We start from the raw sequence: 22537 nt of genomic DNA, 5'->3' as shown, positions 1-22537 counted from the left end.
TCATTCTACATTTACCAAACATACAAATGGGATGAAAACATGAAGAAGAAGAAGAAGAAGAAGAAGAAGTTGATGTATTAAGCAGGTGGAGGAGGAAGAAAAGACGTTTCAAGGTCTCTGTGATATATCATGAGAGGCTTTCCATGCTTTACGATGTATATGCTGTATTGAATTGTTGTAAGAGAAAGAGAAGCCTCGCAAAGGCGCTCTGCTTACATGCATATATGCAAGAAAAGGAGCTAATACCAAATGTATAACTAGGGAGATGTTTCCTCTTGATAATGGTTTGACGTAGGATGCGTCCATAACTAGGGAGAAGTATAATCGATGGGTTTGGTATATCATGATGAATCAATGTGGGAATTCTATGATCATGGATTGTATCAAGGCTGGATTGCTGGAAAAAGCACTTGGATTGTATCGTTTAATGCCATCAAATGATTGTTTCTCTCATCTAACTGGCCATACGTTTGTGTCTCTTATGCAAGTTTGTGCAAAGGTTGGCGATGTTAGAAGTGGTCTTCGGTTGCATTTCGATGCAGCTAGAACAGGTTTCTTAGAAGGAGATCTCTACATTGGCAATAATTTGGTTGATATGTATTCCAAACATGGATTGCTCATCAATGCACAACAAGTTTTTCTTAAGCTTCCGCTTCGTGATGTGGTTTCATGGACGACAATGATATCAGGTTATGTCGAACATGGGCATATTGATAAAGCATTACGTTGTTTTAAATACATGGAATTTGAGGGTGTTTCTCCAAATGTTGCCACTTTTGTTTGTATATTGAAAGCATGTGGCGTTATAGGTGCAATAGAAAAGGGACATGAGATTCATGCTTATATTGAGAGAAAAGGACTCCTTGAAAGAGAATGCTTCATGAACAGTGCCCTGGTTGATATGTATGGTAAATGTGGTTTAGTCACTGTTGCACAATTACTGTTTGACAAGCTTCAGAATCGAGATGTAGTCTCATGGACCACCCTCATCATTGGATACGTAGAGCAAGGCTATGGTGAGGAAGCAATAGAGTGTTTTGAAAGGATGCAACTTGAAGGTGTTTGTCCTAACTATGTCACATTTATTGCCATCTTGAAAGCTTGTAGTAGCATGGGGGTTATTGATAAAGGTATAGAAATACATACTGAAATTGAAAGGAAAGGGTTGTTGCATATACTCCCCGTTGCTAACATGTTGGTTGATATGTATGTCAAATTTGGATTGCTTGGAAAGGCTCGAGAAGCATTCGAAACCATTCTGAATAGAGATGTAGTATCATGGACCACGCTCTTGGCTGGGTATTGTGAATATGGACATGGTAAAGAAGCATTAGAGTGTTTTGGACAGATGCAATTTGAAGGAATCCTCCCCAACACCGCAACACTTGTATGTGGATTGAACGCATGTGGCATTGTAGGGGCGTTAGAAAGAGGGCAAGAAATACATTTGGAGATTGAGAGACAAGGTTTAGTGAAGGAAGATCCTGTTGTCGGAAATGCCTTGATTGACATGTATGCTAAATGTGGTGCACTTGCAAAAGCGCATAAACTTTTTCAAACACTTCCTCTGCGAAATACAGTGTCGTGGAATACACTTATCACTGGATATGTTGAACATGGGAGAAGTGGTGAAGCCTTGAAATGTTTCAATGATATGAAAGAGGAGTGTTCCTGTCCAGATCACATCACATTTCTTTATGGTTTCAAAGCTTGTGGTGGCACAAGATTCTTAGGTAAGGGAAGACAAACCCATGCTGACGTTGAGCGGTTGGGTTTTCATAAAGAACTTTCTGTGGGGAGTTCGTTGGTTGAAATGTATGCAAAGAATGGCGCATTTGTTGATGCCAGGAAAGTATTGGATATGCTAATTGTTCGCAACACTGCATCGTGGAATGTGTTAATGGAAGGATATAATGACTATGGGTGTAATGACGAAGTGCTAATGTGTTTCGAAGAAATGCAACATGAAGGAGTTTCCCCAAATGTTGTAACATATCTTTGTACCTTGAAAGCGTGTGGATGCCTAGGACAAACAAATAAAGTCCGTAAAATATATACTCAAATTGAGAGCAATGCTATCCTGGATACAGATAGTGTAAGAAATAGCTTGGCAAATATATATGCTAAATGTGGTTGGCTTGAAAGAGCAGAGAAAGTGTTTGATAAACTCTCAGTTCCGAATGTGGTGTCCTGGAATGCTTTGATTTCAGGATACTCTAAAATGCAGAATGGCAAGGAAGCATTGAAGTGCTTTTCACAAATGAAACTCGAGGGTCTTTTTCCTAACTCTTTCACATATGTTTGTGGCATGAGAGCTTGTAACATGATTCAAGATGCGATCAAAGGTCAAGAAATACATGCCAAGATCGAAAGGTTTGGGTGCATTGAGAGTGAAGGTGTTATAAGTAACAGTTTGATGTGTATGAAAAATGTGGTTTGATTTCTTCTGCCCAAGAAGTGCTCAACATACTTGAAGTAAGAAACTTAGATTCTTGAGAGGCATTGGTAAGAACATATGTTGAAATCATACCATGGTAGTTCTTGAATCTTTGTTTGCTAATAATATAAAAAGCTTGTGGTAATATGGAAGATATGGGCTATGTTCAAAAACATGGGAATATTGATTATGCACTCGAAGTTTTTCCAAAAAGGATGAAAAACAAAGGAGTCTTTACGAATGCCTTCCCCTTTACTTGGGCAAGGTTGTGGACTTGTAGGAGACATGGAAGAGGACCAAGAAATACATACTGAGAATTTCCTAATTTGGCCATTTGTGGATATTCAACTGTACTGAGCAGGTCTTTCATAACCTCCAATGGTGGAACCCATTCTCCTCTCCTATGAAACTAAGTTCCTAATTTCTCTATTCATATGCTACGGAAAACTGATACACTTATGGTTAGGGCCAATTGCCCATTTCCGAAGTTTGTTCACCCTTCGATTCATGCTCATGCATAGAGCTTTAGCAAAAAGTAACATACCTACATTTCCGTGTTAAAAATATATATCTTTACGGAGAGAGAAAAAAACATGTCTCATTTGCATTTGGTTGCAAATGGGGAGGTCTTCTCTGTTCTGACATTAATGCCATGTTGAGAAGTTATAAAGATGATTCACAATCATTGTGAACTAAAACCTGGATGCACTTGGGTGATCACGAAAAAACCATTTTCAAGAATTACTTTAGCCAATGAGAAGCTTTGCCTCTGTTCCTAATGGAGTGGCATGTCAACAAGCTACGCAGATGATTCATGATAAACCTTGCAACGCGCGAGTGATTGCCCGAAACCATTTTCAAGATTTACTTTTGCTAATGAGGGCTATGCCCCCTGTTCTTATTAGAGTGCTTTGTCAACAAGCTACAAAGATGATGCATGATAAAACTTGCTACGCTGGGGTGATTGCTAATGGTCATTTATATGAATAACTTTTATCTTGAGTAATGTGTAACAAAATGAAATTGTGTGTATAAAAGCTTAAACATAGGCTTATGTATTATATTTCACGAGCTGACTAGGTCAACAACACCATAAACATCATAATTATGATAGTAGTATAAAAACTTGATTCACATAGGAAAATACTGAATTCATGCGAGAAAAACGATACAATTAAGGGTCAGTTTTGTCATTTAAGCAACAGCTCATAGATCAACCCATACCCCATGGTATTATGTCTACATTCCAAAATGGCTATTGACATTCCAGTCAATGTTCCATCACAAAAGGAAAACGTAACAATATTATGATCGAACTTTAACCAGCTTTTTGACATTTCAGAAGTGGCAAGGTTTTAATAATACAATGATTAAAATACGATGTGGACATTAAGAGGCTTAACACGAAAGAGGTGAAGATTGTTAATCTAATAAGAGTGAGATTGATGTGGATAGATTAATCAGCTTAAGCTTAAACATTCGTCAAATGATGTAAGGTAGCGAAAGATTCCGAACATCATTTTTCATATGAAACTCCTTCATGGGTCTCTATTTGGGTTTTGGTGTTTGGGATTAGTGTTTTAGGGTTTCATGGTTTTGGGGGTTAGATTAAGGGGAGTTTAGGTTTTTGGCTAGTGAATGCAGTCATCAAGGGCACGAGCAGATCATCTGTGGGAAGATTACTTCAGAAAACCGTCTCTTTGGTTGGACAACAGGAAGAGCAAAGTAATTCTATGTGTATATTTTCTTTCTTTCTTTATTCATTAATTTATAGATATAGATACAGATATAGATATGTATATGTATGTATGTATATCCTTGCTTGCAGAGAAACCCCAGGGATGCAGATTTTAAGAAGAAGTTGAGCCACGAGTGTCTATGGATAGACTCTTGGTACACCCCTGTTTGGGTCAAAAGAAACCTCTTATCAGAAGATATGATCCAAAGAGAAGGAAAAGAAGAAAATGAAGAAGAAAAAGGAAAAGGAAACATCAAAAGAGGTAGTAAAAGTGAAGAAGAGTTATGGAGAAATCTTGTCATAGAGGATGCACTTTGTGCTTTAGAGAAAGGTAGTAAGCTTCCTCAACCTTCATATGATGACCTTGCTTTCATTTTGAAGAAATGCAAGAGAAACCAAGAAAATGCTCTTAGAGTTTATGCATACATGGAGAGAAAAGGGTTAAAATCTCACAAAATGTTAGGCCATATGCTTGTCTCATTGTTGGTGGATGCGGGTTGTATCAGTCAGGCCCATCATGTTATTGATTGTTCAATGCATCCAAACGAAGCCCCTTTCCATGCCATCATGCATGGCTATGTCAAACATAACATGCATGACCATGCCCTTATCATGTATGAGAGAATGAAAACGGTTCATTATATGCATCAATGTATATGCCCACGGATGTTTGTTGCGCTATTGAAATCTTGTGCAGAGTTGAAAGACTTGGAAAGAGGTAGAGAACTTCATTGTAAGATTGAAGAATTTGGTTTGTTAGAAGTAAATGCTTTCATTGGTAGTAGCTTGATCTATATGTATAGCTCTTGTGGTTGCCTCCTTGAAGCTCAGAAAGTTCTCGATACATCTTGGACACAAGATGTGGTCATGTGGACATCTCTAATTGGAGGTTATTGTATGTATGGAAGCTATGGAGAAGCAATGGAATGCTTTGAACAAATGCAATATAAGTGTTTCTCCCCAAATGCTGTCACTTTTATATCTGTACTAAAAGCTTGTGCACACATTGGAGCAGTGGATAAAACTAAGGAGATAGCGACAGAGATAGAGAGTAGAGGGTGGTTAGAGAAAGAATTTTTTCTTGGATGTGCTTTGGTTGATACATATGCTAGATGTGGATTTTTCGCAACAGCATGGGAAGCATTCGATAAGATTTCTAATCAAAAGAATGTAGTCACATGGAATGCTTTAATGTCAGGATTAAGTGATCATGGGCTGGGTGGAGAAGCATTGAAATGCTTGGAACAGATGCAATGTGAAGGAATTGTGGGGAATTCAGTTACTTTTGTTTGTGGCATGAAAGCCTGTGGTAGCATAAAAGCTAGAAATAAAGGAAAAGCTATCCATGCATTGATTGACAGCCTCGGCTTATCTGGAAGAAAAGATATTATTGTAGGAAATGCATTAATAGACATGTATTCCAAATTTGGTCTACTTGACTTTGCACAAGCGGTGTTTGACAAGCTTCAAGCTCGAGATGTGGTCTCATGGACAGCACTTATTGATGGGTATACGGAGTATGGACGAGGCGACTGTGCAATAAAATGCTATGAGCAAATGCGATTAGAGAATGTCCCTCCGAATTCGATCACATTTGTTTGCGGATTGAAAGCTTGCGGAAGCATTGGGATCACAAACAAGGGTATCAAAATACATTCCGAGCTTGAGAGAAAAGGCTTCCTGCCCGAAACAAACATAGTGCTTGGAAATGCCTTGCTTGATATGTACACTAAAGCAGGTCTCCTTTCTAGTGCCGAAAAGCTATTCGATAAGCTTCCACATCGCGATAGTGTCTCGTGGAACATTTTGATTGATGGATATGTGTATTGTGGAGAAATTGAGAATGTTTTCCATGGCTTTCATATTATGCAAACAGACGGAATGCATCCGGATTATGTCACCTTCATTATTCTTCTGAAAGCATGTAGTCGAGCACACTTACATAGTAAAAGCCAAACATATTTTGATATTATGAGCCAAGACTATGGCATTCTTCCAACAATCAAACACTACACTTGTGTGGTCGATCTCCTTGGCCGAGAAGGTCGATTAGATAACGCCCTAGAGATGATAAGAAAGGGCCCTTTGTTTCCAAATCGTGTAACATGGCAAACAATGTTGGATGGTTGTAGGTATTGGGGAAATTTGGAGCTAGGAAAAAATGTGTTCGAATATGCCAAGCAAAGCGGACCTCTAAAACCTCCTTAATCCTAAGTTTGGTGGACCCTCGACATGCAATGAGAATATCTCCAAATATGCACAAATAGGTAATTGTTTTCGCAATTGATCAAGGATACCATCCCATTCTACTATAAATATTTCATCCAATGGCAATATCACGGGATGGATCCTCTTAAGCTTAATAATACTTCCCTAAGTTTTGTCTTTAATGTAAGCCATTTGTGGAAGTATCAAAAACTTAAAGAGCATTTGGGGAAATTAATGAAAACTAAATTGTACCTAGACTTTTTCCTTGGAAGTTTTTTGAACTAGGTGGATGTTATTTTTGTGAGTGTAGCAAAAAAGGGTAGTAATAAATGATGATTAGACTTGGGTACTCTACAAGTCTTCCTATTGCAACCCATGTATTTTATCTCATAGTTGAGCTTGACTTATTCATTTGAAACTGGTGTAGGAAGGTCATTGTGAATGCATCATACCTTTTGAAGTTGTCAAGTGAAGAACTAGTTCCACTTAAACTCATAAAGATGTGCTATCTTTGCTCTTATTCCCCTTGGTGCAACTACATTCTAGTATTGTGAGAACCTACCCACATAAGGTCTCAAAATTAGGAGAGTGACCGAGGTGTGCAATGTTGAATTGTCAATGTCACCATGTTATGTTGTCTTCTTCATAAGGGAGGTGAAGAACTAGATTCTCTTGAACATCATATATATTGGACATCTACTAGGCAATCCACTAGTCTTTATCCTAAAAAATGATATATGGTGACATGACACATTACCAAACATTCCAACAAATTAGGATTCATCGGGTTTGTTTTATGGTCAACAAATTAGGACATAGCTTGTTAGGATGCCAATAATTTATTGATGACTTTAACACACAACCAAACATCCTAACAAGCTACCGTCCTACATTACCATCATGCCATCACAAGTTCTTACTGACAACATACATTTACTCATGTACCGAAGCATCTTATTTACACGACCAGAAGAGGTTTCTCTCTCTCTCTCTCTCTCTCTCAAACAAGCATCCTGCAAGCAATCAACTGTATTTCCACAAGGCATTGACACGCTTATTGGCCCAAGCATCCAAACGAGTTAAGCACAACATACACGAGAGCATCATCTCGTTGCACACTAAGCAACCTCATCGGTGTTGATCGATACGAGCCATGGCAACTCTAACACACTTACCAACCATTCCTATGATATGTATATTATTGGGAAAAACAGAGAACTTCTTGCCCTAATTTGTTATGAATGAATGAGAATGTCCCATAAGTTTTCAAAAGCTACCAAGAATGTTATACAAACTTTACTTTCAAATTTCTGCATAGGAGTGTGTAAGCTAAGCTAAGAGGTATACTCGTGTTTCTGTGCTTGTTCTCTTTAAAAATTACATTTATAGTCTTTGTTTAGAAGTCTTCCATCCTATTTATATAACCGTGAAGAATGGCACGTCGATTCATCTCAGAGAATTTAGCAGCAGTAGGAGTTCCGCCATGGATCTTTCCATCCTTCTTCTTCTTCATTTTTTACTGTATTCTCATCACTTCACTTTAGCGATCCTTCCTTCGATCGGATGTCATGAAAGTTCAACCAGATCAAAATTCGTTCAGAAATCACTTGAAAATGCTTACTTTAGAGACTATGGATGATGGGTTTTGCTCCCTCTTTTCCATTGAAAATTTTGTATTCTTTCTTCATAAGTGTAAGAAACAGAGAATAGACAGAGAAACTGTGTTCCATTTACATACCTTTGTATGCCAAATAGGTGTGGATTCTCAAACATTACTGGGGAACTATGTTCTGTCAATGTATGTGGAAACTGGATGTGTGCAAATGGCCAGGAAAGTTTTTGATAAGTTGCTATATAAGAATGATGTTTCGTGGAATTCCTTGATCAATGGTTATATAGAATGCGAGAGGCCACATGAGAGTTTTTCCATGTACGAGAGAATGAGAAATGATGACTCTTTATGTGTCTCTGGATATACCTATATGGCATTGCTTAAATCTTGTGAAAAGATTAAAGAGCTTCAAAGAGGTTTCCAAATCCACATGGATGTGGTATATACAGGGTTGATCAATGAGAATGTCTATGTTTGTAGCACTTTGGTCAATATGTATGCGAAATTTGGTATGCTTAAAGAAGCACAAAAGGTGTTTGATATCTTCCCTTGTCGGGATATTGTCTTGTGGACAGTACTTATCGCTGGATATGCCGACCATGGATATGGAAATCGAGCAATTCATTGCTTTGAACAAATGCGAGTTGAGGGTATTTCTCCAAATGATGTGACATTGCTTTGTATCTTAAAAGCTTGTATTGCCATAGGATCTATTCATAAAGGACAACAAATACATTGCGAGATAACAAAACAAGAAAAAGAGTCGGTAGAAAGAGCTATTTTCCTTCAAAGCAATTTGGTGTATATCTATGCTAGATGTGGTGACTTTATCATGGCAGAACAGGTGTTTGATAGCCTTCCAATTCAAGATGTGGTTTCATGGACCACATTAATTTCCGGATATGTTGAATATGGTATCAGTGATCAAGCACTAGTTTGTTATGAACGAATGCAATTGCAAGCTATCTCCCCGAACATTGCGACATTTGTATGTGGCTTGAAAGCTTGTGCTAGTGTAAGAATGATTGAAAAAGGTCAAGAAATGCATGGTGATATTGCAAAGAAGGGCTTACTAGAAGGTGATATTGCTCTTGGCAATGGATTGATAGATATGTATACCAAATGTGGTGCACTTGATACAGCAAACCAAGTATTTGATAAGATTCCAACCAGAAATGTAGTTTCATGGACTGCACTTATAGGAGGATATGTTGAACATGGTCATGCAGAAGAGGCACTAGAGTATTTTGAGCTTATGGAAGTTGAAGGAGTATCACCAACTTCTGTCACATTCATTTTGAGCTTAAAAGCATGTGGAAACATTGGAAATAGAGTTAAGGGTGAAGAAATATGCGATAGGATTACAATGGAGGGGCTTCTAGAGAAAGACCTTGCTATAGGAAACACCTTAATTGATTTTTATGCTAAATATGGCATGCTTTCTAAAGCTCGTGACGTTTTTCACAGTCTTCCAATCCAAAATATAGTTTCATGGAATGTATTAATTGCAGGATATGCTGAACATGGACATGATAATGAAGCACTGGAAATTTTTCAAGAAATGCAGGTTCAGGGGGTGCCACCAGATGCTTTCACATTTCTTTCAATCTTGGGATCTTGTGGCTCAAATCAATATGCAGAAAAGAGTCTAAAACTACATGTTGAGATAGAGAAACAAGGGTTGTTGCAAGGAAACCATTTTCTAGAGAGTGCCTTAGTTGATGCGTATGGAAAATGTGGGTTGCTTGCATCAGCACAATGTGTTTTCGATAAGATTAGAGTTAAAGGTATAGTAGCATGGACATCAATGATATCAGGATACACAGAACACTCCTACTTTGAGGAAGCACTTGAATGCCTTGAAAAGATGAAATTCCAAAGTGTATCACCAACTGGTATTACACTCGTTTGTGGCTTAAAGGTTTGTGGCCAAATACAAGATGAAGTCAAAGGCCAAGAACTTCATGCTGAAGTTGAAAGACAAGGATTAGTTGTAGTAGATCATATTGTTGGGAATGCATTAGTTGACATGTATGCCAAATGTTCCTCGCTTGCCAAAGCACATGAAGTGTTTGATAGGGTTCATAGCCGAAATGTGACACTCTGGAATACATTATTGTCAGGATATCTTGAACACGGATATTCTAATCGGGTACTCGAGCTAGTTGAGCAACTGAACGTAGAGGGAATCTCTCCTGATGCATTTACTTTCATCTGCACCTTGAAAGCTTCAATTGCCTTTGGCAACATAGGCAATATCATGGATATACATGCTACTCTTGAGAAACAGGGCATGTTGAAAGGTGATGTCGGAAATACTTTGGTCGATATGTATGCCAAATGTGGTTGGCTAGACGTGGCAGAACAAGTGTTTGACAAGCTCGAGGTGAAAGATGTTGTCTCTTGGAATGCATTGATTACGGGATATCTTGAACATGGGCAGCCAAGGAGGGCAATCCAATGTTTTGAGAAGATGGAAGATTTGGGCATACTACCTAATTCAGCATCAATTGTATCCATTCTAAAAGCTTGCGGCAGCATAGGGGCTCTTAAAAAGGCACAAAGTATGCATGCAAAGGTAGAAAATCGGGGTTTATTAGAAAGAGACATGTTTCTAGGCAGTGCCTTAATCATCATGTATGCGGATTGTGGTTCATTTTCAGATTCGCATGAAACATTCAACACACTGCCAACCCGAACGGTAGTGTTATGGAATGCCTTGATGACAGGATATATTGAGAATGGAAATGCCGAGGAAGCACTAAAGAATTTCTACAAGATGCAACTTGAGGGAATTTATCCTGATCCCGGAACTTTTCTATGCAGCTTGAAAGCATGTGCAAAGTTAGGAGATATAAAAAAAGGATATGAAATGGATGCATGTATTAAAAGACTAGGAATATGTGAAGGACATTTTGCAGTTGATATTGCTTTGATTTATATGTATGCCAGTTGTGGGTTGCTTGTAACTGCACAAGAAGTTTTCGACAAGATAGAAGTCCAAGACGTTTCAGCATGGACAGCTATAATAGCTGGGTATACAAAGCAAGGGTGTGACGATAGAGCACTTAAATGTTATGAACACATGCAACTTCAGGGAATTTCAGCAAACCCTTACATATCATCTTCCATCTTAAAAGCATGTGGCAATATCAAAGCTGCAGAAAAGGGTCAAGAAATTCATAGTAATATCACCCCTGGAGGCTTGCTGGAAACAAATGTTATTGTTGGTACTGCACTTGTTGGCATGTACATGAAATGTGGATTGCCAGTAAAAGCACAAGAAATTTTCAATAAGCTTAGTTCCAGAAATGTAATTTCTTGGAATACTCTACTTTCAGGATACACTGAGCATGGAAATTCTGAAGAGGCCATCAAAATTTATGAATTCATGAAATTGGATGGTATCTCTCCTGATGCGACCACCTTTCGTTGCAGCTTGAAAGCATGTGATAATTATAGTGAGAAAGGTCAAGTCATACATATTGAGATAAACAAACACAATTTGTTAGAAAGGGATATTTCTATCAGGAACACATTGATAGATATGTATGCAAAATATGGCTTTCTTGTGAAGGCACAAGAAATGTTTGATGTGCTACAATTTCGGAACGTGGTCTCATGGAATGCACTCATGGCATCATTTTCTAGGTTTGAGCATAATGAGGAAACAATAGAATGTCTCGAGAAGATGCAACTAGAGGGTATCTCTCCTAATGAGGTTTCATTTCTTTGCAGCCTGAAAGCATGTGCTAACACAGGGGCAGTGGAGAAAGGTCAAGAAATACATGGTGAGATTGAAAAACGAGGAATGTTATTGGGTCTTTGTCATCCTATCGGTAATGCATTGGTTGATATGTATGGTAAATGTGGGTCAGTTTTCAAAGCTCAACAAGTATTCAACAAGCTTGTAATTCGAGATGTTGTCTCATGGACCATACTTTTATCAGGGTATGCGCAGATTGGTGATGGTAACAACATTTCTCTCACTTTGGAAGGGATGCTAGATGTTGGCATAAAGCCAGATGATGTCACATTCACTGTTCTTCTAAGTGCATGCAGCCAATCAGGGTTAATGAGTAAGAGCCATATGTACATGCATGCCATGTACACATACCATGGCATTGGTGCTACTTTAAAGCACCACACTTGTATCATTGATATGTTTGGTCGTGTCGGCTGTTTAGATTTAGCATTAACCGCGATCGATAAGATGCCATTCCCTCCTAATTTTGTGGTGTGGCATAGTGTATTAGAATCTTGTAAGAAGTTGGGAAATGTTGAATTGGGAAAGTCGGTGTTTGAACGTGCATTGAATTTGGATGAGAAGATGTCCACAGATTTCAGTTAAGTGATAGGTTGGGAGTTCAACACCCACCATAGCCCTCAGGAAAATCTGTGCTTGAGCATATGGATTTTCTTGAATATGATTTGGCCAAAGTTGGTAGATAATTGTTTTATTTCGAAGTCAGGATGCAATTAGAAATTCTTGTATTTCTTAGAGGTGAACACCGATACATGATGGCTATGCCATATATGTTGCTAATGTGGCTAGTAGCATTCCTTCACTCATTGTGAAGACGTGGATATGCACTGATTAAGGTGTATTTCATTGTCTAGTCAAAAAAAACTCAAGAGATTAACGAGATCATTAGTGTTGTCAAAAATTGCAAACTCAACTAAAAAATGATCCTCTCCTCAAGCTGAACATCATGAAAAGTGTTAGTGACAAATTTTGTCTTATCCAATACCAATGGCCTCTTTATGTGTTTGGTTTGTACCCACCAAACCCATCCAAAGCTCGTACCGTTGATGAATTTGGTCGAGGAGTTTATGTACTTCATCTTTTACCCAAGGAACATAATGTACATTCATGCACTACATATCTTCCCTCATGTGCCACTTCATTGAGATATGTCTTATACATGGGAATACGTCTTTTATAAATGTATCCCTTGTAATGAATATGAGGATGAGGCATTCCATATTAAAGAAGGTGACAATGTGGAAGCATTTTAATAAGCTTGACTATGCCCGACGTAAAGATAAATAGTATGTACTTTGAAAGATAGATTAGTAAATTGTAGTTAAACTTTCTAATGGCCCTCAAAGGTTAAGTGTGATTCATGGTATCAAAATAAGGATGCGTGAAGTATTCTTAGGAGCATCAAACTAGAATAAGTTGTTGTCAAATATCTCATTAACATAGATTTGGCTTACTTGTTATAGTGTGGACATCTCAAGGTAAAATTTATGGATTTCACTCCAATGTCTAGCAATTACTATTGATAGAAAATTTTCATGTTAAATTTCTTGAATTGGCTCTCAACTTGAAATAGCTATGTTGTACATGTTTCACTCAATCAATAAAGGTATTCATTCCATTTCATCGATTTATTACCGATATTGTTATTTACAAGCCCACCCCCAACAATACATCGATATTACAACTGCTTGCCATGTTATTGGGATATATTGAGTAGGATAAGAATGAGGATGCTATACAACTCTATCCTTGAAGGCTTGTATAAGTTGTCTAATTATTATGATGTCATTTTCTAGTATGATGAAAGTAGGCGGCAAGATCCATGGCTAGTCATTGGGATAGTCCTTTTTCCTCTTCTTTTTCATCTCTTTTGTAGTTTGTACTTGATAGGTTTTTTAAAACTAATGAAAGGATGCATCGATATTACAAGAATGGCAAGGGTGTGCCCCTTATACAACAAGCACTTTGTTGTTTTTGATCGAAATAATCATTGATAGGCTATAATATCATGGACATAAAAAAAAGTTTGATTTAACATTGCATCATTGTGAGTATTCGTGACCATGTCATTGTGTAATAGCCAAACATACATTAATTGTTGACAATTTCGAACTCTATCTAAAGGAGGACTATAACAACATCTCGGCATTTGAGTGACCAATTTTACTATTAGCCAATGATAGAAAGTCATACAAACCATGGTAGATTATGTGCTCTTTTCTTTACCTAATATGCAATACTTGTTGATATCTATTGTGACTGATCATGATATTGAAAATCTCCTTATTAGAGTGACTAATGTAGATGCCACTAAAGTCAGGGAAATTTGGGGGTCAATCGTATGACCAACGAAAGTTCTACCATTTAGTATGGTTTCACATGGAATGGGTAAGAGTCACGTTCCTAAGAATAAAATGTGAACTCATAGCATATTAACAAGGAAGTCTATATGTACACACATAAATTATGTAGCTATATATGTGTGTTGAGGTCCCATGGAAATCGATCAACACTAAAAAAGAACTTATTGAGTTATTAAGTTATTGTTCAAATTACACTGTGTGTATCGATCCATTCATAATATTAAGTTATTCTAAAGCCTATATTTCATAGTACAAAGTAGTTACTATAAATTTTATTAAAAATTACTAGCCATCCTTCAAGAAATAATAGAGCTTTTCCATTTTCATTCTCTTTTATCCAATCATTATCAATCAATAAAGTTGCAAATAAGAGGTAATATGTCACATGTGAATTATCACTAGGGATCATCCAGATAGTGACGGTTTTTCTCTTATTTGGTTTTTTTGTGATATTTTTGGGTAAATTATTCAATATTGGGTTTCATCATTGCTATTTATGCTAAAACTGAAAATGTTCTAGATTATCTATAAAAAGTGAAGCTTGTGGGATTTAAGATGGTGTCACAATTCGTTATGATTATACACCCAAAGGTACCATGTGAAGGAGATGCTCATATAAAATGGTATGCCACTTAAAAAGCCCCCACATACATGGTTCGGTAGAGTTCTTTGTAAGGAATATTGGTTTCAATACACTAGCACAACTCTCTCTTTGTATTAATTGATAGCCAAGACAAGAGGTAGCCTCTCGTGCACATACTCAAAAGGCTTGTATACGTTTGCCAAAGGACTAGGGATGGCCCTTTAAGGCATATAACATGGGAAGTGGTGTCAATCTTTCCATATTAATACAATGAAGTCTAAGGGTGTAAGGAAGTGAGCTTTTTGATTTTCTTTTCTAGCTTCTTTGGGTTGATAACCTTAATAGGCGTTCTCGTGCCATGTACAAATTGATTTTACACAATTTATTATTCTCTTTTTTATTTTCATATCAATACCATTATCGTAATTTTGAACACATGACACTATCTCAATATGATATTTTAGTGTCATGTGTAACAAATGAATTGATTTCATTGCTACAATTTGATCGGTTAACATTAAGATTCACAATTAGATTCTATTAACTTATTTATTGTAACTCATATGGACGCAATCTCTTTTTTTATGAGGTCCAAGTTAGGAAATTTATGTAAAACCTAAATGTACGGATACAAAATTTGGAGCTGATCTAAGAGGCAATCTATTGTTTTACGAAGCCCAAGTGCGGAAAGATTTATAAAGCCGGAATGTAAGGATAAATAGATTTGAGTTAAATTTTCGCGTTATTTTTAGGGGATTTCTTGAAACTCTAGAAAATGTGGGTTCCAAACAACTGCTACAAATTTCAAAAATATTTGAGTTCCACTTCATTGAAACTCTCCCTATCAATAAAATTCTCTCTTCTGTCTGAGCAAACAAACATGCAAGTGGTTAGAATGTGCACACACTATTTGAGTTACCCATTGATGATATAGTCAGTGTGAGTGAACCATGTCTTGTAGATGGACTTGCTACAAAATGGAATGAGGTGGTTGAGAATAGTAAAGTGCTATACTATTGTACGCACATCAAGCCAACATGTTATTATGCATGCAAGGAAACCACGGAAGTGTGTAAATACATATAATCATCGCTGAACTAATCAAAGAAGAACATGCATTCATTCTCCTTTCACTTGTAATCATGACCTCAATATTGGGAATGAAACATGAAGGCATAGCCAAGGCAAATCTCTTTGTTTATAAGCTTAATATGGTTAATTACCATATACACTACAAGTCAAAAATAAAAACTAGTGAATATTCTTCATGATCCTATCCATACCAAGGTCGAGAGAGAGAAAGAGCATTGGATAAGAGTACAAATTACATTGTTCACTTGGGTCCTTATCAAGTGAGTTGTGACTCGTATTATACGAGTATTTATATTGTACCTCTTGAAAGAAAGGCATGGGCAAAAGGAAACACGACGTTCTATGGAAAAGGACGATGTCAAAGCAGAAGTCCACTATGTATTGTTTATAGATCAACAAGGTTATTTTTGAGAACTTTCGAAAATAGAATACACAAACCATATAAGAGGAGCTATTTATTGCATGTAATATTCCCTTGAGATGACCAACCTTATGTTTTCTCACTATTGTATTGAAATTCGCACCTTTGAATTTAATAAATATCTCACATGGTAATGACTATGGTACACATGTGTATACGTCTTGGATGACATTATTTTCTTGGAAACGTGTCTTACCATTCCCCTTGGAGCATGGTTGCAAGAGGCTTACTTTTGAAGTTAGCATGCATCCTTCAATATCGTCTCATTAAAAGACACGCTTCAATAATACGTTTTATATAGGTTTTGGTACACATTGATAAATGTTTAGAGGTATTGCTAAAAATTGTCATTGTCATCTCGAATTTATTAAATTGCTTCATGTATTTTAGACGCTCATCTATGACCATTGCATAGGCAGTCTGTTTGGAAACAAGAGTGACACATACTTCACAAAGGAGGATGGACACAAATAGATGCAATTTTTTGTGGAGGCTCACAAACTTTTCCTTTCATCAAATCATGACATCAATTTCTCATTGTTGTAGGTAGAAGCCCAAGGTATAATGTTGTGCTAAACCTTCCCTCTTAATCTCAAGCTTAGCTTGAACATCCAAACCTATAAGCTTTGCAATATTTGCCATACATTAGTATGTACTTCTCAATGAATGAAATTGTTCGGAATTTCACGAATGTATTATAATATGAATCGAAATAGCAAATGATTCTGTAGCTTCCCACAAGCTCCAACAAATTAGTGGGACTTTCTTGAGACATGGGTTTTTTTATTTGACATATTTGGCAAATGACATAGTTATCCTGTGACACTTATCATATTACTTTTACATAGTCACCACCTAAGCACAAGAATTGGGGACTATGTACTTACAAACATAGCGTGCACATTCTTACATAGTCTAAGATGTATTATTAAACACCCGCTATTGGCATACAACTATATCCCCTTCGGATACATTGTATATAATATGACGATATTAGCTACTTGCATAGCTCAAATGTACGTACACGAATCTTGCATACTAGATCATGCCATAAGTAAATTTAAATACAACATCGGTTTTAGATACCTGGAAAGTCATTTTATTTTATAGATCGTGCCCTTAATGAAATTGTGACTTTTATAACTCTGATTTTTCAACCACTTTTGAGTTTTTTAACTCCCATGGCTAGTTTGTATTTCAAGTTACTTTGGATTTTTCTGTTGGAAAATATATTGATATATCTATTCGGCATATTATTCAGTGCTACAGATTAAACTTGCACACACATTCTTTATAAAAAAATGATTTATAAAGTCTCTCGGATGCATGAAAGACAAATCAATGGGACATTTTGGACAAATTTGACTTCTCGGCAGTTTGTAAAGTTATATCACTCGAAGCTTAGGAGCATCTTTTGACCTTGTAGTCTATTAATGTTGTTCATTTCTTTACAACTATGACAATATATGGATGAATCCCACGGGGATGCAACTATTATTCTTTAAATCGTAGTCCAAATGAATCAAGATATTATTTTTGTTTACGTATGAGGGCTTTAGTTCAATATACTAAGGTTAACCAATTATGTTATGCTACAATAAATCAAAGAGATTTGAACCATGATAAATGAGGAGCTCTCATATTTGCACTTGCAAAATTGAACTTTAATGCAGTAATTGTGGTAAAAAAATGTGAATCGTAAAATATGTTCCACCCAAGTAATCAATCACAATAGAAGAACAATAATGAAAATTAATTCTACCATTATAATTGGCATGGTTTAGATGCAATGAAGTGACGAAAAACCTTTGAGATTTTGTGTTCCCTTACTTGATTTAGATGTTGTTGGATTCACGACGTAAATGCTCAATGACTATAATTAACAGATAAAGATGTATAAAAACATCAAATTTACTGGGATATCCCTAATGTTCCACGAATTTTCTGAAATGCCACCAATTTTCAAAATGAGTGTCACGACACAAATTCTCTCTCTCTCTATCAGGGAATAATTCATTTTGAGAATTTCAAGAGTAAGAAATTGTAGAGAATATTTGAGAATTACCAAAATGGGAGGGGGGTATTTTTTGAATTTTGCAAATATAAGGGGGTGCTAGGGAATATCACTTAGATCTAATTTTCCATGTGCTTATTGGAAGGTCTTGTATCAAGGCCAGTGCTCGATATGAGAACCTACATCAAATGGTGCCATCAATATTTACAAAAAAAAGGCAGGGGTATTCTAGTGAATACTAGTTAGAACGATTTTCGCATGTGGTTATTAGAAAGCCTTGTATCAAAGGCTGGTGCTCAAAATGAGAAGCTAAGTCAAACGATGCCATCATGATGGTTGTAATGGATCGTATTTATATCATTGCCCCCACCACCACCACCACCACCACAAAGAGACAACTTCATATATTTATGAGCAATGTCTCTCAAAGCAACACGATGTTGGTTTGGAAAGCCTAGTTTGAAAGCCCTTATAAACTAGCCAAAAGAAAAACAAAAAAGGTCGTTCACAAAATATAAAGAGTCTCCTTACTCCTTTCTAGAGTATCAGAAACGTTAGAGCCAAGAAAGGGAAATTAACAATGAGGTATAAATATTGTTGAAGTTAGAAAGGCTAGAACATTATATAATAAGCACAACTTCCGGATACATGAGTGCATCACACAAGAATATTTGTGCACACTAAATCGAATGTATCCTTTGTGTATGTCAGGATATTGACACCCCTTGTTTGCTTTTATGAGAAGTTCATCGTCCCAATGGCATATAATGTCAGTTACAATTACAAACAAAACATCACATGCATATCTTCCTGCCATTGGCTCTTATTTGCAAATGTAAGGTATGCAACAATCATGACGTATGAAGACTTCGTTTGCAAGCATCCCAACGATTGTTTTATTTATAGAAATATCCAAAACCTTTATTTTTTATGAATAAGCTTTATAGGGGGCACAACTATCCTTACAATAACCTGTCAAACGAGGTTTCATAAAACGAGGCAAGATCAAAATAAAATAAAATAAGTTGCGCATTTTTAATAGCGCAAGTAGATGTTGAAAACTTTTCAAATTTTCTTTGTTTTGACGATTATGTTTTAAATCTCTATAATTTAATCTTTATGAATAACTTTTCAGGGCTTTGCATAGAAGGAGACAAAGTTTAGTTGTAGTTTGCTTATGTAAAAAGGTTCCACTTTTGTGCGAGGCTCCATTTTAATATACTTGTCTAACTAATATAGGCTTAGAGTTTATGGGTATTTGAATGAAATTGACGTCAAAGATGATATAAGTAAGTATTAAGGAGTAGGGTTGGTATATCACTAATTGTAATGTACCGTTTGGAGAGTTGAAGATCAATTTGATTGTGAATATCAACCATTAAAACCAATTTGACCATGATTCTTCTCTAATATTTACAAAATATTGGTTGCATTTTGATTGCATACATACATATATATCTTGAATATGTACGCTACAATTATTCTTATTCTATAACTTTTTGATGTGGAAACCATTGCATTTCATCTTGTGGATGTTTTTTTTTTCCCAAAATGAAGCTACTTTCCCATTAGTTAGGACGGATTATTACAAAGAGACTATACAAGGAGGCTTATAAAGAAATCAGGGAATCACCCTCCAACCAAGTTCAAGAAAATGAGACTACGTACATAGCCTTTTGAACTGACTACTTAATGTAAGTAGATACCTATAGCTAAAAGTGCAAATGGGCAGTGACCACAGGGGGCTAGTAGTTCCACCTCGGGTCACTTCCTCCTTGCGTCACCATGGGCGTGTTCCGCCATTTTTGCGAAAAGTGCAAACGGGCAGTGACCACGTCGTTGGAGTGGCTGCAAACCTCGTCTGATTGCCCTCGTAGGCAGTTGATAAGCGTGAACCATCTTGTGGATGTTAGGGGGCTAGTGCACTTATTCAAACATGCTTCAATAACATTTGTATCCAATAATGAAATATGTTATACCTTTTTTTAAGAGAAATAATCCTCCATTGGTATTAAAAGCAAAGTGGTCAGAGGCAATATACAAAGTAGTCCAATGTTACAAGCAATGTTATGACACATTGTTGAACGACCATACCCAAGCTTTATAGGTAAAGATAACGATAAAATTCCTCGTAAAGTACTGGACTAGTAAAGAAAGTACAACCAAGCCATAACATTCTCCAGACCAGCAAGATGAAGAAGAACACAATATGAGTACTCCAATGACTTTAATCAAAAAATCGTCGTTGATGACTACAACATGTAGGGCCTATTACTGTCAATGAAATCCCCAAAGAGCACAACAAAGAACAATAAAAATGAACTTGAAATATGCAGCTATACTTGAAAGTTATGGTGAGATAACGGTTCTCAATTTTGCAAACACACAACGTTTTAGATAATTTCACTCCACATGTTTTGCTTTGTTGGTGTAATGCAAGAAGTTTAAGTATTTTCCCCCATGTCTGAAGTAAATCCAATTAACCAACAACATGTTCACCATTATATCATGAAGTTCTATTGATGCAAATGTGTTGTACGTTTGACCATGTGCCATCATTGCAATTCTACATGATATTTGGCATCATCGTATTTCTCTTTATTGGGGTGTCTTGAGTCCTTCACATCATTATGTGGTCTATATTTTTATGCCTTGTCATATAGTTGCCATATACATGTTCAAAACTTGGATCTATAGGAACTCAAGCAATGGTTCTTAGTGTAACCTTGGAACTCCCTCAAGTTAAAGTCTCAAAATTAGGTTGCCCATAACATGTTTCCCACATGAAATTGTTGTAGCGTGTCCGTGTGAACAAAGTAATTGTCCAATACCCTATGATCTATATACCTTGACGCAAGAACCTGATTATAGATGATTGTCATCAATACTACAACTAATATGGTAAAGGTGATCCAAATTTTGGGATGTTTATTTGAAAGTTTCGCAGGATGTTCATATGCAATAAGTTGAAATCAAACACATTGGTGCCCTATTGTTGAATGAATAAGAAAACATATCATCTTTTTTAAGTCACTGTCATACTAAAATAAAAATGATGTAAATACTTAGAAATACCCATGTGTTTTTCATTATTTTCCCAACTCCACCCAATGTTTCATTCTTCCTTAAACTCTAAACCTCGAAAGATACGAAAGGCTTTGAGGGGGGGGGGGGGGGGGGCAATCAACCACATAATTACTCATGTAGCAAATATAACCGAGAGAAAAGAGAAGAATTGACCATATAATTGTTCGAGGCAAAGTTGACCAAGGGCATCTGGGGAAATGACCAAAAGCTTACAAGCTTTTTTATGTGGGGGAAGGAGGGTGAGTTTCGGAGTTTCTTTTTTTCCCCTTTGTAGAGTATAGGTCCTTACATGGTGATGGCTAGGCAATGTCTTACGAAAGGAGAAGGAATTTCATGGGGTATGGCCCATGACTTTTATAACGTTATGCCCTTCTTCTTTTTCTATGGGGTTGAGATGGGGGCTGGTTTTGCTTTTTTGGGGTTTTAAGTTGTTGAAGAAGTTTCTAGTTACATTAACCTAAAGGGGGAGAAAGAAGAGACAGTGTCAAATATTCAATGAATGGAGAAGGGAGTCCAATGGGATTTGAGACAAAGACCTATGACCTATCCATGGTCTAGAGAGAAAGAGAGAGAGAGAGAGAGCACATGTTGTATGTACCTAGGGTGCTCCTTCCCAATGTATAGTAAAAAGATGGACAAAAACATACTAATTAATGTACAATGATTTTATACATGTCTTATGTGTATCAATTTGTATACAAATTTACAATTACACACTTTTTACTTCACCAAGATTGTTCTTTTATTAACTACAATGTCTTTGTTTTGTAGTGTTTATGTATTGCATTGATACACACACACACACACACACACACATCACTGTTGAGTGAGCATTGAGAGTAGTTTGGTAATTGTGATATGTTTGCAAAAAACTCTCTTTACCATTAATGGATGGGATGATAAGATCAAATCAATCCCTACTCTCTCTCTCTCTCTCTCTCTCTCTCTCTTTGGTCTTAGAAGACCTTAATATTTCTTTCTTTCTCTCTTTGTGTCTCTCTCCCATATTTAATGAATGAGATCACAATATCAAATCTCATAGAAGCTCAGAGGCACAACAGTTTGGTCGTACCAGAAGATAGGACACTTGTACACCTATTGAAAGAATGACGGATCCATTGTGTGTAACTTGTCTTCGCCTTTGCTTTGCCTACACAATTTACATGCCCCACAACTCCTTTACAACCCCATATAGAGAGGTTGTCAGATGAGCACA

The 22537-nt window shown here is 36.7% G+C and overlaps 2 protein-coding genes across 2 annotated transcripts; both read left to right on the top strand.

The window, feature by feature from the left end:
• On the top strand, positions 1 to 12885 carry LOC147867872 (uncharacterized). Its single transcript, XM_087315757.1, has 2 exons — positions 1 to 2434; positions 7928 to 12885. Exons 1-2 carry the CDS (start codon positions 344 to 346, stop codon positions 12344 to 12346), a joined length of 6510 nt encoding a protein of 2169 aa, XP_087171883.1. The 5' UTR covers positions 1 to 343; the 3' UTR covers positions 12347 to 12885.
• On the top strand, positions 2441 to 6577 carry LOC147867873 (pentatricopeptide repeat-containing protein At1g06140, mitochondrial-like). The gene is made up of 2 exons (XM_087315773.1): positions 2441 to 4162; positions 4266 to 6577. Exons 1-2 carry the CDS (start codon positions 4076 to 4078, stop codon positions 6381 to 6383), a joined length of 2205 nt encoding a protein of 734 aa, XP_087171899.1. The 5' UTR covers positions 2441 to 4075; the 3' UTR covers positions 6384 to 6577.
• Positions 12886 to 22537: the final 9652 nt, after the last annotated feature.

The sequence above is a fragment of the Azolla caroliniana genome, unplaced genomic scaffold, assembly GCF_043228905.1.
Source record: "Azolla caroliniana isolate FFs.n. ecotype wild unplaced genomic scaffold, voAzoCaro1.0.p SCAF_2, whole genome shotgun sequence".
Classification (NCBI taxonomy): Eukaryota; Viridiplantae; Streptophyta; class Polypodiopsida; order Salviniales; family Salviniaceae; genus Azolla; species Azolla caroliniana.
The sequence above is the reverse complement of the archived record's forward strand: the minus strand, read 5'-3'. Positions and strand labels throughout refer to the sequence as shown.